Below are 17,214 nucleotides of genomic sequence, written 5' to 3' on the forward strand. Positions count from 1 at the left end.
CCCACCCCCCACCCCGAGGGGCCGAGAGCGCCCCGGGGGCTCCGTCTGCGCGGACCGGCACGGGCTCCGCCGCCGCCCCCCGCCGCGGCAGCCGGGGACAGAAAGTCCCCCTCTTTCCAGCCCATCCCTCGCGCGGTCCCCATGGGTGATGTGACCAGAAATACAGAAATTAGGCGCTGCTGTGGAGCGGTCCCAGACCCCGGCGATGGGCTGTCGGTGCTCTGCAGTCAGGAAAAGCTGCAGCCGCGGAACATCGCAATGACGGCTGTAAAAAGGGGCTGTTGCATCGAGACCTCGGTAGCACTCGCAGCCACAGGATTACAACAGATTTCCCTCAATTTTCCATGTTCAGATACTAATGCTTCTTTGATAACTATGCTTAATTAAAGGAAAGGTTTCCCTTCTGCAGTCATCCCCTCTGTCAGTGGTGCGGTGCACCATCGCCAGCAAAATAATACATATATACATGACAGGACGTGGAGCAAAAAGGGAGAATAAAGGAATGTTGTATTACCTATCCCCTTTTTCTAAGGTATAAATAATCATAGTCTGTGAATGGACTGGTTTAACTTTTTTTTTTTTTTTAAAGCTACAGAAGGGACTCCCGTACACATGCATCTTTAACATGGTCTGCAACCTGGGCCATAGGTCTAGGAAGGAATTAGCTTTCTCATTCTTTCACATTACTATCTGGAATACTAAGACAAGGTTTTAGAAAAACAAAACGGCGTGTCAAGTATTAGGGCTTAAGACAATGCACAGCTATTAAATGATGTCTGTAGAGGAGGACTGTTTTAAATTTGAGCTTTACAGCAGCTTCACCTGAAGCATCTGGTACAGACCTGTGGTAGAAACACAGTCCTTCCATTTACACCCAGCTCTGCTCTAGCCTGGCAATCACCATCTCACTTTAAAGTTTAAAAAATGTCACTTCAAGCTCACGTGCTTGCTGAGCAGGATTTGTAAGGCAAGGAAAATAAATCCTGACCTGTTACAAACCTCCTACAACAGCAGCTGCAAGCCAGTGCTGGAGAAGGGGGAGATGGTACTTTGGTCTGGCCTGGTGGGGTAGATCAGTTCACTGATGTTCATTAAGGTTGTGCCTATGTGTAAGGCGCAACCAAAACCCACTGTGCTGCGTACAAAGCATTTCTGACGAGAGATTTGTTTTTCAGGGAGCTTAAAAGTCATACAGTCTCTACGTAACAGCCAGGTGAACAAAGTACAGTAAGTTGCTAGAAAAGCAAATAAATTTGTCCAAGTGCAACAGAGACACCAGATAGTATTACTGGACTGCAGAAAAAATAGAAGGTTTGAGAAGCAGCCTAGCATAGAATTATGCAGCCTACTGCTTACAGCAAATAAACTGGTAAAGCCAACAACAGTAAGTGAGAGAACAAATTAGATGGTGAAGACGGTATATACCAGGTAATATGAGCTGTACCAAGATTTTTTCTCTAATCTGTAATGAAGGCAGACTGAAATACTAAATACTGCACCTGCTGAGCAAGAGAAGGGTAGATAAGATTATGTACCCAAAGAACATTAAAGGTAGATGTAAGGCTCAGCACAGTCATTTCCTAAAACCAGCCAAGCAATGTTGTCCTGAAGGGAAGAAACATACCAGCCTATCTAAACTTTATTAGCAAACAGTCTTGTTCCAGGTCTTCATTGTACTTGTACTGTCAACACACAGATTCATACACTACAGAAATGAAGAAAGATTATGGACTGATTCACGTACCTGCGACAACATAATGCTACGTATCACCCCAGTATTACCCCTAGGAAACAACAGTCCATTAAAGAAAAAAAAGCTGAAAAAAGTCTAGTTTTAAATATTATATTGTTAAATAGGTTACTGAATATGAATAAGGTCGTGCGTGCATGTGTGTGTATATATAAGTAATCATAGAACCATAGAATATATGTTATATAAGTAATCAATGCACATGTTGTGCAAACATACACACACACACACAGATAGCCAAGAGTTCACAACCAACGAACAGATGAAAGCTGGCAGGCCAAGCCTGCATCCCAGCATTTTTGGCACGGATTTCAGGGACTGGGTTCTGTATTCTTAAATTGATTGTTGCAACTTTTGTAGGTGACCCTGCTCTGGCAGGGAGGTTGGACTAGATGATCTCCAGAGGTCCCTTCCAACCCTGACCATTCTGTGATTTTGTGATCTTATGTTAAGGATTTCTTCTATTATGCAAAACACACGCATTCTTATTCTTAAATTTCCAAGCTCAGTACCGTAGTTGTTTTTACACCCTACAAATGGGTTTCTCAGTGCATCTCTTAATGACCGGTATATACTGTAGCAATGGCAGCAGCACTGACTCACAGCACACAGGATGGTGTTGCTATGTGCTGATTGCGCTGTGTTTTTCGTTACCCAGATAATAGAGCTTCAAAGCAAGCCTCAGCAATGCCAAGGTTTCCATAGGGATTTAATACTCCATAAAATACAGAGCCATCCCTGATCATGGCCAAGCTGAAAGAGTTAAGGGTGATAAAAAAAGGTTTTATTGAACAAAATTATTTTTGAGACTTTTCTTTACCCGTCCCTCTTTCATGCATTAATACTCATCCTTTTGTTTCTAAATGGAGACAGCTCTTGTCTCTTACTGCTCCATATGAAAGACCCCAACCACTTCTGCCTCTTGAGAGGAGTCCTTACTGCACATGGGATGCCTACAGGACAATGACGAGGTGCCTGTGTGGCACCTGTGGGGACTGTAATCCTTACAGTCTTCTCCCTGCTTGAGCAGGAGACCTCCTGGCTCTGCCGAGGAGTGACTGCATAGCGGCAGAGCAGCTGTGCCTCTCCGACGCCTCCTGCAATGGTACCTACAGGACCCTGGAAAACTGCGCCCTGGCTAAGACTCGCCTCCTTCCCCTGGACCACGACAGCAGGGTCAGATGTCTGAACGCAGAGCTAGACCTGGGAAACAGCTCTTTGCTGCACTGCAAGTGCCACCGGCGCATGAAGAGACAGGAGCACTGCTTACGTGTTTTCTGGACCGTTCACTCCAGCATGACAGATGGTGAGATGAAATAATATGAATTTACAGGGTACTAGTAAGGCTCGGCCCTGCCCCCCATCTGAAAACAACTGCAAAAGGCCACTTCCCAGCACTGCAGGTATCACTTTGGAACCACGTCTCCTAGCGAGGAGGAGTCTGTACTGCCCTGATTGATAAGCAGAGAAAACTGATCTGCTCTGGGACCAGCCCTTCAAATACACCAGGGACCCTAAGAAACAAAGATAGCTGCTCTGAGACAGATTTAGTGCTGTGAAAACCACCTCAAAACGGTCACCCTGTCCGTCACTGAAATCGGATGTGGGATTATGACACTTGCTGTAGCGGCATCCCTGAGCACGCTGCTGCTTTCCAGCTTCAGCGGGATGCTTCTACTTGGCCTCCCGCTAAAGGCCACCTGTGCTGCCCATCTCCTCACCAGTACTGAGCCTGAAAAACCCCGGTGACAGCACAGACCAAATTCCAGCCAGAGCAAATCTGATGACAAAATGTAATGCTGTTTTTACACAGTAACACTTTTGTGTCTCCAGCAGAACCATTCTTGGTATTTGGCTTTGAGCAAGACAGAGCATCTCTGAACTCCAGCCTGAGGAAACAGCCAGGCACAAATAAGAAAAAAAAATTTTTTAAAAAAAGCATTTCTCCCACTGCATAAAATATCTTCTATCTTGCCTAGGTTATTTCAATTTGGAGACCTCTCCCTATGAGAATCCAGCAAATGAAGAACACTGGGAGACAGATTATAATAAACTGGCAGCTCTGTTATCAGGTAAGGATTGTAACGGTTACAGGATATAATGCTGCCCTTTCTTATCTTTTCAGTGGCTGAAAATTATTAAGACAACCAATTTGGGGTAATGGTCCCTTTAATCAGAGGGAGACCTGCTCCGGATACTTGCCTAAATTTATCACCCCCCGCCAAGGTCCAGGCCCATGACGCAGGGACTAACCTACACTGATGCATTCTCCAAAACAAACACCCTACCATGAACCAATAAAAAGTATGATTTTGTAACTAGTATAACTGCAATGTCATACGACAGGCACATGGCAGGACTCATTTGCTTTGTTCTTTTCGATGTTCCCAATCTGGCCATCAAGTAAAGACTACTTCTGTTTCCACACCTGACCTTTTCTGGAGGCTTGCTTCATTGTTTCCAGGGGTTTTTTTTTGGCTTTACAGGCTCACAGTTAGCAGGAGATGCAACAAATCCATGCCTGAAAGCAACTCACGTCTGTAACCTGAGCAAGAAGTGTGTGCGTCTGCGCACAGACTACGCCTCTATCTGCACCAAGGGAGTGGGAAGCGAGGACACGTGTGACCGTCGCAAATGCCACAGAGGACTAAGGAATTTCTTTGAGAAAGTCCCTGCGGATTTCACCAAAAGGATCCTATTCTGTCCATGTCACGATGAACTTTGTGGAGAACGCCGCCGCAAAACTATTGTCCCTGATTGTTCCTTCCAGTATAACACCAAACCAAATTGCCTCTGGCTTTTGGACTCCTGCTTAGAAGACCATATTTGCAAGTAGGTCCAGCAGCAGTGGACATTAGCCAAAAGAATAGAAGAGCATAGACACTGATAGCCTCCTTTTCCTTCCTACAGATCCCGACTGGCTGACTTCCAACAGCATTGTCAACCTGCAGACACGTCTCCAGATGGTTGCTCCCAGCACAACCACGCTGCGTGCCTGCAGGCGTACATGGGGATGATTGGTAAGTGATGCCCACAGGAACATACAGGGTGGATGCTTTCAGGCCACAAACTTGCAGGCACACTCTGATGCCATGAAGGACCATCTTGCTCTCCAGCAGGAGATAGTGCTCAGTCTACCAATTAATATGCCTTAGCCTAATTGATGCTAGTGCTCCCTCTTGCTTCCGAGGTAAATGCAGCCCAAAGAGAGCTCTTCCATTTATTGTGCTCCTTTGTCCCGTCCTCTGCTGTCAAATCAGCAGCACTTGCCTGACATTTCTGAACACCCGCTTGCATCATCAGCTGGTGCAAAGTGCTGTGAACGCCTGACCACCGGGGCTCTGTGCCTGCAGGAACCAAGTTGTTCCGCTGCAGGAGTTGCATCCCATCACAGCAGTGATTAGACTTGACGGTCACTTGCTGCCTGATGGTTGGAGTCCTGATGGTTTCTGAGTGTTGCACACACCGTCTTCTCAGAGCCAGCCAGAACATGGCATTACCAGCTCTTAGAAGGGAGGTCGTCTTTGGTTTTGGGCATTTGCTGCCAACCTGCTAGTACTTCTTCAGTGTGCCTTAAAGAGGCACAATATCTCAGAAGCTGTAAATCTGGACTATGCCTTCTGGTTTTCCAGATGGCTGTGCTGTTTTTGTGCTTGATGAACTCCGGCTGAGTGGCACACTAGAGGTGTGTAGCGTTGGTTTGGCCACACAGCGCTGACACCTATACAAGACGTAAGAGAGAGCGCCTTATGCTGCCGTGTGCCACCACTGCCGTCGAGTCCCTGCAGATGCTTCACATCCTTCAGTGCAATGCTTCAGTTGTCAGTACACCTCACTGTCAGGCTGCCCAAGCTAGGGGTAGCAATCACCACACTCCCTCACAGCCCAGCAGAGTTCAGGTAGATTCCCCAGCCCTGGGTCACCCCGCAGTGCTCCCGACCTCTCCTGGGAAGGCTTCTGCCTGCCTCCAGAGCAGCACTCCCTTCAGTGTAACAGGACTCATGAGGCTTCTTTCATTTGGTGAAGTAAATCCTGACTGCTGTTTCTGGGGGGTTGGGACAGGCACACCCATGACACCCAACTACGTCAGTAACTCCAGCGTGGAGATCTCCCTATGGTGTACCTGTGAGAGCAGCGGCAACCAGAAGGAGAAGTGTGACCAGATACTCGGCATGTTTGAGAGCAACAAATGCCTTGGTAAGCATCAGTTGTGAATCAGAGAAACAGCTCAGCACAGGGAAATTAAAATCCTGTTGATTTCAAGATCCTACATTGCATTGCTCTTGCATGTAGTTCTGTCGTCTTCTGCAGTGTCCCCATGATCTCCTGTCCAACCTATAGGACCAGCCTGGATCTGCTCTCAGAAGTGTTTCTGTATCTTTTAGCAACGCTTTCTTTCATCTCAAACACCACGAAGCTATTTCCAAACAGCATTCAAATGAAGGGGTTGCAAAAAAAAAAAAAAAAAAGAAGCCATGAGGGGCAGTCAGAGAAGCTGTACCCACAGCAGTAACCACATCAGTGCACCGTGATTTTGGGGTCTGGGCTCTCTGCCTCTCCTGTGCTCACCTTTGGCCCTCACTTATGTGGTTGAGAGAAGTGGCTCCTGACATAGCCTGTTACTGGATTCAGCAGCATCGCAGTTACAAAAATCCTGTTACATACAACTATGTAATCCTAAGTCTGTATTTCTTTTATCTCCCTAGCATTTTAACAACAGACCTTAGTAAGATTTAAATATTTTATGTTTGTAAAAGCTTCCAAAGGATATGAAAGAACCCAGCATCATTAGATAAATTATTAATATTTAAACCTACCTCCTGCTGTATAGAAAAGCCTTACACCCAGCACTATAGATACACCTACAACCTGAACATCCCATCTGAGATACCACATACCTGTCCTTGACAAAATAGACAGCTGAGAAGGTCCCAGAGGGGCCCAAAGGTCCTCAAGTACAGTGCAAATTGGCTTTGCGCTCTGCTCAACCTCACAAATAAACCCACAAGCTCACAGGCCATCCACTGAACACAGAATACGTATTTTCTAAATCAAAGCCATACAGCCTGTGAGTGCATTTCCTAAAATAGCATCCCTAGACTCCTGTTCACTGGACTCCAGGGTGTGCACAAGAAAAGCACAATAAGACTCTTACTTTTCTTCTATTTGCAGAAAATACCATTTGGTCTCAAATGCACCTGAAGCAGACAGCTCTAGAAAGACAGGAAGACTTATTTTATTCATCTTCCCTAAACTTCCAAGGAGACAGTGCCAGCACAGCTCTCGCTTCAGAAATGTCCCAGGTAGGCATTGTTGGTGGCCCAGTGAGCCGAGTGGCCTAGAGACAGTAGTTGAAAAGCCTTGGATCTGGAAAGGCGTGATTTTGGACATGAAAGCAAGGGGTGCCACGTGCACGTGGAGCCCTGGAGCGCTTCACCCCGAGCTGTTCCGTGCGCAGACGAGCAGAGATGGACGGCCCTGCTGCCCAGCCACAGGAGTTCCCTACAGTCCCACGGCGGTGCTCGGAGCTGGATGCTCGGCAGCCAGGTATTTGAGCATAAATGTGTAACTGGGATTCCTTCCTCCTTGTCGTTTCCTAGGTGGCTGAAGGGAAGACACAGCGAGACATCTCCGAGCACAGCAGTATGCCCATGGTCTCCTCTGTGCATTCTGGAGCTGCTATTTCTTGGCCGTCTCTGGCTCTGTTCCTGCCCCTGTTGCTGAGCCCACATTAACCTGGCATAAACGGCATCTTTCCTTCCCATATTATTAATCGTATTCCATATCCAGACTCCCACTACTGATTTACCTTTGGGAAACAGAAGGGTTCCAGAAAAGAGGAATGGAACAGCCTTAACCCACAACAGCAGCCACTGAAATCCTCCCCCCAACTTGCACCTCACTGTCCCCCAGTCAGTTTGCACTGAGCTCTGCAGATGTGGTGCCCACCATCGCTTCTGCCATGTTGGTGTTCTGAGTAACAGTCAGGCTAATACTCCAGCGCAATATCTTAAAACAAAGGTCTGAACTCTGTCAGAACTTGTGCAGGGTTTGGTTTCGGACTGCAGGGAGGGACCTGACACAGCATGTCCTACCACCCCACCTTCTGGAGCTCTTCCTCAGGCACAGAATCACAGACTTGTCTGGGTTGAAAGGGACCTTAAAGCTCATCCGGTCCCCCCCCCCCGCCCTGGGCAGGGACACCTCCCACCAGCCCAGGTTGCTCCAAGCCCTGTCCAACCTGGCCTTGAACACCTCCAGGGATGGGGCAGCCACAGCTTCTCTGGGCAACCTGTGCCAGGGGGTCACTGCCCTCACGGTCAAGAATTTCTTCCTCCTATCTCACCTAAATCTCCCCTCTTTCAGTTTAAAACCGAGCCCTACAAGCGCTGGTAAAAAGTCTCTGTCTTTCTTATGATCCCCCTTTATATATTGAAAGGCCACAATAAGGTCTCCCTGGAGCCTTCTCTTCTCCAGGCTGAACCATGCCACCTGACTCAGCCTTTCTTTATAGGAGAGGTGCTCCAGCCCTCTCATCATTTTTGTGGCCCACCTCTGGACTTGCTTCAACAGGTCCATGTCTGTCTTGTACTGGACACCCCAGAATTGGATGCAGGACTCCGGGTGGGATGATGATGGGTAGAGTAGAGCAGAGGGGCAGAATCCCCTCCCTTGACCTCCTGGCCGTGCTGCTGTTGGTGCAGCCCAGGATATGATATGGCTTTCTGGGCTGCAAGCGCCCATTACTGGCTCATGTCCAAGCCTTCATCCACTGGTACCTCCAACTCCTTTTCTGCAGGGCTGCTCTCAATCCATTCATCCCCGAGTTTGTACTGATATTAGGGGTTGGCCAACACCCAAGGGTGCAGGACCTTGCACTTAGCCTTGTTGAACTTTATGAGGTTCGCGTGGGTCCACTGCTCAGCCCTGCCAAGGCACAGAGTACAGCATACCACCCTGAAGACCAGACCTCCATGCTCCAGGGTGGGTTGCAAGTTAAGCTCAGTGAACATACACATAAAGTCCCCGGTAAACAGCAGTTCTGGATTACTTTCGGTTCCCTTTTCAAATCCATTCTTTTAAGTATATTAAAAATACCATCCCAGATCAAGGACACTATACCACAGTTGCTACTCTTGCTCCTTTCTGTTTTGCCCCTTGCAACATACATATATATATATATATATATATATATATATATATATATATATATATATATATATATATATATATATATATATATATATATATATATATATATCTCATCCATTATCATGGCTAGCAAGAGACTTGGGTTTTGTGGGTTAAGATGGATTTCTGTGCTCAACCCCAGTAAATTTAGTCTTATATAGCAAAGTATGAGCTTGCCTGGCCTCAGGACGAACCTTCTTAGTAATGCCTAGAGAATACATATAGCTCATTGAAGCTGTATTGACCACAAAGCCGCGGGGACATTCAGTTGCAAAAATCTCTGGAAGCTGCAACTACCTTGTACCTCTCCACACACTCAAGTTGTCACTGTCCCCTTCCACGCTGCCTGCCCAATCTCCTCTGCCAAGCTCCATTTCATGACCTGTTTATCCTGAGTGTAAACGCGTGCACTGTGTAACTGCTGTTATTTTGTACTGCATGTGCCTGTTAAAATGTGGTGTTAAGTGAATATTGATTTCTGAGCATAGGTTAATAGTCCACAATCAATTGTGTGCAGGAGTTGCCTCATCAGCCAACCTGGGCTTTCAGGATAGCGGCTCAAAGCAGCTGTGCACACGTGTGGTGCCGCTTGCTCATCCTGTGAGATGCAGCAGAGCTGAAGAGTATTATAGCCAGCCAAGCAATATTACAGTCCCAAGTAGATGCAGAACAGGTGGGTATTGCTTTTTACCCTGTGTTCTACCTGTTGCCAGGGGAGCACCAGCTAGGCGATTGTCCTTCTGCAGTGGTAGTATTTCCATTTGAAATGCCAGCCTTCTCTTTACCTCCTGGGTGGGCAGGGAAATCACTGCATGGAGCAGAACCACCTCTGCTGCACAGAGAAGCAACGTGTTATTTCCACACAGTAGGAACAAAGATCATGTTTTATTAATAAAGAAGAGTACGAATGCTGATATTACAGATTATCTACTGAAATATGGCTGTTTGGATCAAGAGACAGCACTGTTTCCACACGTTTGCTACCATTGTTTAATGAAGACAGAGTCCATGTTACAGTATTCCAATATCTACATTAGACCATCCTCCATATGGTGGGACTAGAAACGTGGTAAGACTCCTGACTGTAGTGTAGTAGTGTCTGTCATCTCCAGAGTTCAGTGGAGAGTGACAGCGAAAAAAACCCCACATTTTTCTTTCCACTATTCCACAAATCAGTGACTATATTTGTGAGAGTAATGGAGTAGATTTCCCGGAGCCATCTGTACCACACGCAGTGTACTGCATTCATCTTCGCTCATAGGCACTGTGACCTTTCCTCTTCCGCCACTTCAGCGCTCTGAGACAGGCTGATATGGAAATAGGTATTAGCATTTTGTTGTTCATGTTCACAGCAGTGTGGACCTTTAGCCCCTCACCCCTAAGAAGGTTACTGATTGCAATTACAGCCTCATGTCATGTCCCGTCCCGGATTACATAGGAAAATGCTCGACACTCAGACAAATCCTGCTCTAGACTGAAATTAAAGCAAAACGTGTCAGTTAGGGTTTTTCTCCAAGTGTCCTATGTCTCTTTTGCGTGTACATATGCACCTTTATATACACAGCTGCCTCTTTGTTCATCAGTAACTGCAAACAAAATTCACCTCTAAAGACAGCTGCATTCACAGGTACTCACACAGCTATGAGTACAAATCCAGCTTCACTTAGACTTTTTTAACACCCAATCTCCAAATATCACAGTTATTCAACTACACAGCATATACGCATGCACAAGGATAACTGCTACTAAGAAATGTCACGCCAGCGTCAGTATCAGTTCAGTTCTGTTGGCACCGCCGATGTTCAGAGACTGGTACAGTTACCTAAACCCATTCAGAACAGTTCTTAACTAACCACACTACTGAGCAATTCACAGAACCCCCTCAATTTCTATTCCCCAAAAACTGGATTACAACATCCTGTGAGTACCTTTGGTCTAAGTACAAAAATAATCTAATAAAAATTCTCTACCCTGACAGCCCTAACATTGAGCTCTCAGCAAGCATACAAAAGGTGGGAACCTTCTAGTTGTAATGTAGATTATTTTTAAAAGTGTAAAATAATGCCAAATCTCACTAATAAAACTTATCTCGCAACTCTAGCAGTCTCCTGCCTTCCTTCGTATTTAATAGAAGCAACACGTTTCGTCTCCTACTGCTGAAGGCATTACGGGAAAGAAATTTGAAGAACGGAGTTTGACAGAATCTCTTACAAAGGAATCTTAACAACTTTTGCAGCCATTGTTCTCTGTCATGTACTTCAGACATGGCTTCTAGAACTCCGACATAGCTTTAGATCCCTTAACGTGATCTAACGTAGCGTTTACAAAGGGCAGAACAGTGCTTCTCCGGCAGCGAGCTCCATCCCTGTGTTAGGCGAGTTGTTTCTTGTGTGACAAGCAAGAGACGCAATGCACATTTCTTGCCCGAGGTCATAAGCAAGGTGTTGCCAGAGATAAGCCTTGAATTTGGAAGTCCAAAATTGTTGTGTCCTTGCCTCACTGAAATCATTCCCACTGCCTCCAACAAATGCATGTTTTGTAAGACTCAAGTGATGCAGCTTTCCTTTTAAAGGGGAGCACAGTATCTACCGCAGATGAAGAAAAACAAAGCTTTACTTCAAACAGTAATTCCTGGCTACAGATGCCCGGCATGCCTCTTAAAACCTGTGGGCAGGAAAAGGTCACTTCGAGTTGACAAAAGAATACTACAGGTTCACCTATAAAGAATGAAAGTATCTTTTTTGATACATCCTAAAAATCACAAGTCACTGTTTGCAAAAATGGTAGGGAACTTTCCACAAGAACAAGAAGGAGAAGTTTCAAAGTAATGTTTGAGATGCCCATGAACCAGACAAAGCTTTTGGGGGCGACAGTGGCGAAGCGGGAGGCCACCCAGCGCCGCGGAGCCAGACAGGACCACCCGGTGCTGCCCTGGTGTGAAACCCAGACGCACTTCTGCCGCACCTCCCCCATGGAAGCAGCGGGCACGTAAATGCGATCGGAGGCTGATCGCTGCTACCTCGGGGACTTTGTGGCTGAACGTTTTTCCAGACGAGGGAGGGTCGGCTGAGGCAGAGCGTGGTGTGGACTCTAATGGAAGCTCTTCTTCCAGGCGACCAGCTCTCCTCCAGGAAGCCGCTGGGGTCTGGGTTTCTGGCAAACCCCAGGGCTGGCAGGGGTCAGGGATGCAGCACTTTCCCCAAGTGCCTTCATGGAAATAGCCCCGCACACTTTCCATTTACAGCTGATCACCTCCATTATCCCCAGGCTGGGAGGAGATGATCAGCAATTGTTAAGTGCTTGAATCAGACTAATAGCTTGCTGCTAATTCCCCCAGTAATATGAATCTAAATTCCTGGTAAACAAACTGACTGCTTTTCACACACAGGGATGAATGCCAAAAGCCTAATATTAGAGCTCTGGAGCTAAAGCTTTTAGAGCAATCCTGTCCACTCGAAGATGTTTAATGACATTATATTATGTACTAAATAATTAGAAAATGAAGGCCCACTTGGAATCAATGGGTTACTGTCTAATTATGATGAAAAAGGGGCTCTACCCTGTTTTAAACAAGTTTATACTAAAATGGTGCACCTGATAAATGGCGTTGATAACTACGTCTTTACCTTTGGGCAGAACAAGGCAGCCATTTAGCTAGCACAAAATAATTGCGTGATTTTTGGCTCATCTTTCTTCTTATTGGTCCCACCTGTTTTCCTGTAAGGCATGAGATTCAGCTGCTCTTCCCCTCCCCCCATTAGATGACAACATTTATTAAGCAACATTCAAATAGCTTATCCTGATAGAGAGAGAATCGTCTCTGCGTGGACAGAATCACCGAGTTCACACCACTAGATGCTCGAAGAGCTGAGAGATGTAGACCGGAGCCTCCAGAAGCACTCTGCAAGAAGCACTGCTAGTGAGCTTGAGAACACAGGAGATGATTACAGTTATCTCTGTGTGTAGATAAAAAGACTGAGAAGATGAATTATCTGACTGAATTAAAATTAATTAGTAAGCTGGTTTTCAACTGAATTATATCTCAGCAACTCCTCATCAAAATAAAGAGCAAAATTATAGAAAAGCACTAAACAAAGCAATTGGAACTATGCATCTAACAACTTTTATTCCACTTTCATTACACAACACACACACACATATACTCTATTGCATATATCATCCCCTTGAAGATAGTGCAAGAATAAAAGAGTTTCATGAGACTTCAGTTTTCTTTCTCCTGCCACAACCAGCTAGGATTCTGCACTCACATCCAAAACTAAATCAAAGATTTTGTTCTTTATATTCCCATCTTCCTCCTTCCACTATACTGTTCAGGTAAGGAAAACAGAAGTGTTTTCCTGTAATGATGCTTCTTGTTCTAAACTGTGTCCATTCCTACTCCTGACCTTTTGCCATTTGCTCAGGGAGGAACGTTACATGGAGACATCTGCATTGCAACACATACAGAGACCCAAAATTAAAATTTTCTTTTCCAGTGACGTATTCAGGAAGAAAAAGCTACAAGCTGTTTTATAATGCCGGAATTGCTGTTGCAGATAAATTCCTCTGGCATCCACAAATGACTAATTTAAACTCCACTGAAATAAAAACATTTATTGCATTACTGTGAGGCATATAAATCATAACAAATTTGTTCTCAGAAAAAACAAGTATTATGTGACAGATCATACATATTAACTTGTGACTGTCATAACAGGAGGTTCCTTGCAGTCTTAACTCCCTGAACAAAGCAATTGGAAACTTTTCAAAACTGTTTTCCACAATAATTGTCCTATTTTAGTTATTCTGGCTTTGTTCTTATAATGTGGGGCATTTCAATGGAACATAGGCCGATTCCCCTCTGGATTTCTCTTAAAACATCTAGCACTCAACAGTTAAAAGCAGAAAATGTGTTTTCTTCTAGGAAAAGGACACTATTAAAAACAACCTGACTTCAAACCTACGTTCCAGTTTAGAATCCTGCAGAGATTTCACCATGGGTTCTTAAAAAAATATGCCAAAGACTTTCAATAACTATGGGGTATCGGTTATAATTCAGTGCTTCCTTTTACCTAGGACTACAGGAAAATGGCACACGAGTCAGAAAAATGGCAAATGTTTCTTCATAATGGGGCACGTTAATGTTCCAGATCATGCACACTAGATAATTCTGTTGTCTTTGCACCTATTATTGCTGTAGGGTCTCGTGTGCTTGCAGATTCATACACAACTCACTCAAGAAATGTTTTAATAAAGGGTGACCAAAGTGCCACTGGACCCTCCTACCTTACACTTTTTTCCCCACCAGTCTATCACTTAAATTACTTTTCCTTCTATTTAAGTTTGTCCATTAGATACTGTCATTATAGGTCAGTGACCCCCACTGCAAGGAACTGAAATTTCTTTAACCATCTACACACAGTTACTTATTCTGCAGCTTTCCAAACCAGCACGGTTTGGTTGGTTTTTGTTGGTGTTTTTTCCTTCTCCCTGTAGAATCTTTTGATTAACTGAAGTCAATTTTGCTAAGTGCTAGTGGCTCTCAGAAGCTTGTTGTGTCAGTGATCCCCAGGGCTCCATTATGTTTTCAGGGCTATAAAACAGGAATTGCTCAGTCTTTTTGTAGAAATGTGAGATTAGCAGCTAATTCTTCCAGCCTCAAGCTCTTTGGATTTCACTCCCATCATTCCAAATCAGAGCATGTGTGTCTTTTATAGCAGTTCTAGCAGAAATCAGCTAGGAGATTTCCCATCCTTTTTCTCAATTTCAATCCAGCCTTGTGCAAAATTTTTAATCCACAGGTAGTCCAGGTCCTCAAATACACCACACAACTGATTGCTATTCTACATCCAACTTGGAGCTGCAGTGGTATCACACCAGAAGCACATTTTCAGGGCACTGAACACTTCATTCTTAAAATGCAAATACAAATCACAGTGCAAATGGAACTAACATGGACCTGCAAATCACAGTGCAAATGCAAGTTTTAAATATATTTTCAACACAGAAAGGCCTCTGGAGAGACATTATGACTTCTCATGAAGGAATGTACTAAAAAGCTGGGAGTAAAATCTCAGCTGTTTTATTTATAGGCCATAGGACATACATTCCCTCTACAGGACTGAAACGCGAACAGTGGAAGCTCAGGGTTGGCCTCTGTTCTCAAGAATCACCGAGTTACATATTCCATCTGGTAAATCAGGCACAATGAAATGGTGAGGAAAGGGAAAAGTTGATCAATTTACTAGACTATTATTAATTTCTTTTTGATTGATCTCAGTTAGTAGATCTCACCATAAATCCTACTATTATTCATGATACCAAAACTCAGGTATTCACCCGAGTCTGTATTTTAATTCAGATTTTCAAGCACGAACTTTTCAATTCAGAATCCAGTTGCCTATGTTAAGGCATAACATTTCCAAGACACAGTCTAACACCCTGATTTAAGACCCAAATATTTCTTTCTTCTTCAGATGTCTTTTATGTTTTAGTTCTGATTATGTCCTCAATCAGCAATACCACATAGACACAAGTAAAAATGGTCTGCACACTTGCTAATCTAATAATTCATTGCTGCTTTTGACATAAAGTTCACATAATCTGATATGTTGCAAAACAATACAAACACAACTTCTCAAACTAAGCTAAATGATTCCACATCCTGCTATCACAGAACTCCGCTAAGGAACATGTTCTGTGAAAGGTTACACAACCCTCTGCCACGGGGTACGGCTGATCTTCAGTACTTCCTCGAGCACGCACTCCACTTCTGTAGAAGCAGCACCAAACAAAGTGCCTTTAACGTGCCAAGACTTTCTTGCACGTCAGGCCACTTCCCCAGAAAAAGCAGCAAAGCTCCTTGAAGGAACAGATCAAAACTCTGTTCCAATAAAACACCTCTCGTATTCTTCTGTTCCCAGCTCTTCAGTAAAGCCAGATGCTTGAGGGAGGAGAGAGGAGTGAAGAGATCCCTCCCTCTACATGTGAATTACATGATTTTTCGAGAAAAGGCAAACTCAACTGTGGATTTGCATCAATTACTGTGAGACATGCTCCTTTTGGTCCGTCAGTGTCACCTCTGCCCGAATGCCCCCTCCCCAGCAGAGCCCGGGCGCTCTCTACCAGGAGACCGCGTGAGCCCTCCATGAGACCGCCTTTTCCCAGCGGCTCCGTGCCGACCCCCGCACACTGGCGTCAGGATCAGTACACCGCGCGGTGCCAGCCAGGAGCACACAGATGGAACTCCAGCTCAGACGCTTTCTCTGGCCTGTTCTGTTTGCAATTTAATACCTGTGCCCAATCCGCTTCTCCTCTTCACCCCTGAATAGAACAGTAAATAAGTGAAAGATATTTCTCTTCTAACCACTACGACTGCTTACTGAGCAGTCTTTATCGTCTTGGCCATAGTGACACCTGGATTTTTTTAAGTGGTTATAAGCAATATACAGCCCCATAAGCATGAGTATTCCAGTCATTCCTTCTTGTATGTATTCTCTAACATCTGCCAACACCAAATTTCATCTCTAATCACGTTAGTCCTTCAGCTTCATTAGATCCCTTTAATGACCACAAATCTCAAGCTCCCTATCTAATTCTGGGTACTACTCACCTCCTTGCCAATTAGCTTTCTCTTAAAATTGCCAATAAACCCACCTTTTGGGACTCACTCACGTTAACCTTTTGCCACACTGAAAAAATGTTTATTACTCCTCTATTTTCTGGATCGTGCTATTTCCTCATTCCTCTGCTGCTCACAGCTACTGGCTGAAAAGAAACCAGATTATGCAAAAGCAAAGCCATGACCTAGTATCATCATCGCCACCACGACATATACAGACTTCCTATTAACAGAAGGCGACAGCATTAATTACACATGCAAGTCTCTGGCAAATCAAAAGTGACAGATCAGGAATTAAATCAGAACTGGTTGCATTGTTTCAAGTAAAATTAATTACTCAATGTAAGCCTAAGAGCATAACTAGGAATCAATACAACGTAAAAAATAAAAAGAGGTGTAGGCCAGGTGTTAAGCACAGTTTCCTGAGCTCTACTTGCCAGTGAAATAGAACCAGCAGTCTAGGAAATTCACTTCTGCCCTCTTTCAACGATAACTTAGGCACATATTTTGTTATTAGTATAATATAAAAGCTGTCCTGGTTGACTCCTCCACACTGGGTAACAACCCGAAATTTCATTGTGTATTTGTTTGTCAGCACTGAAGCACTGCTCCATTAACGCCTCAAGGGAAAAAATAAAGGCTCCTCTTGGAA

At 44.7% G+C, this 17,214-nt stretch overlaps 1 protein-coding gene across 1 annotated transcript in view; it reads left to right on the plus strand.

The window, feature by feature from the left end:
- The window catches only part of GFRA3 (GDNF family receptor alpha 3), a 9,283-nt gene extending 1,727 nt beyond the window's left edge, over window positions 1–7,556 (plus strand). Inside the window, exons 2-8 of the mRNA XM_009880912.1 lie at window positions 2,781–3,056; window positions 3,730–3,822; window positions 4,237–4,582; window positions 4,661–4,770; window positions 5,813–5,947; window positions 6,923–7,053; window positions 7,351–7,556. Of these exons, the coding sequence (XP_009879214.1) occupies window positions 2,781–3,056; window positions 3,730–3,822; window positions 4,237–4,582; window positions 4,661–4,770; window positions 5,813–5,947; window positions 6,923–7,053; window positions 7,351–7,485 (1,226 nt within the window). The 3' untranslated portion in view covers window positions 7,486–7,556. The remainder of the gene's footprint in view (window positions 1–2,780; window positions 3,057–3,729; window positions 3,823–4,236; window positions 4,583–4,660; window positions 4,771–5,812; window positions 5,948–6,922; window positions 7,054–7,350) is intronic.
- The last annotated feature ends 9,658 nt before the right edge of the window (window positions 7,557–17,214 follow it).

Source organism: Charadrius vociferus, unplaced genomic scaffold (assembly GCF_000708025.1).
Source record: "Charadrius vociferus isolate BGI_N301 unplaced genomic scaffold, ASM70802v2 scaffold53, whole genome shotgun sequence".
Lineage (NCBI taxonomy): Eukaryota > Metazoa > Chordata > Aves > Charadriiformes > Charadriidae > Charadrius > Charadrius vociferus.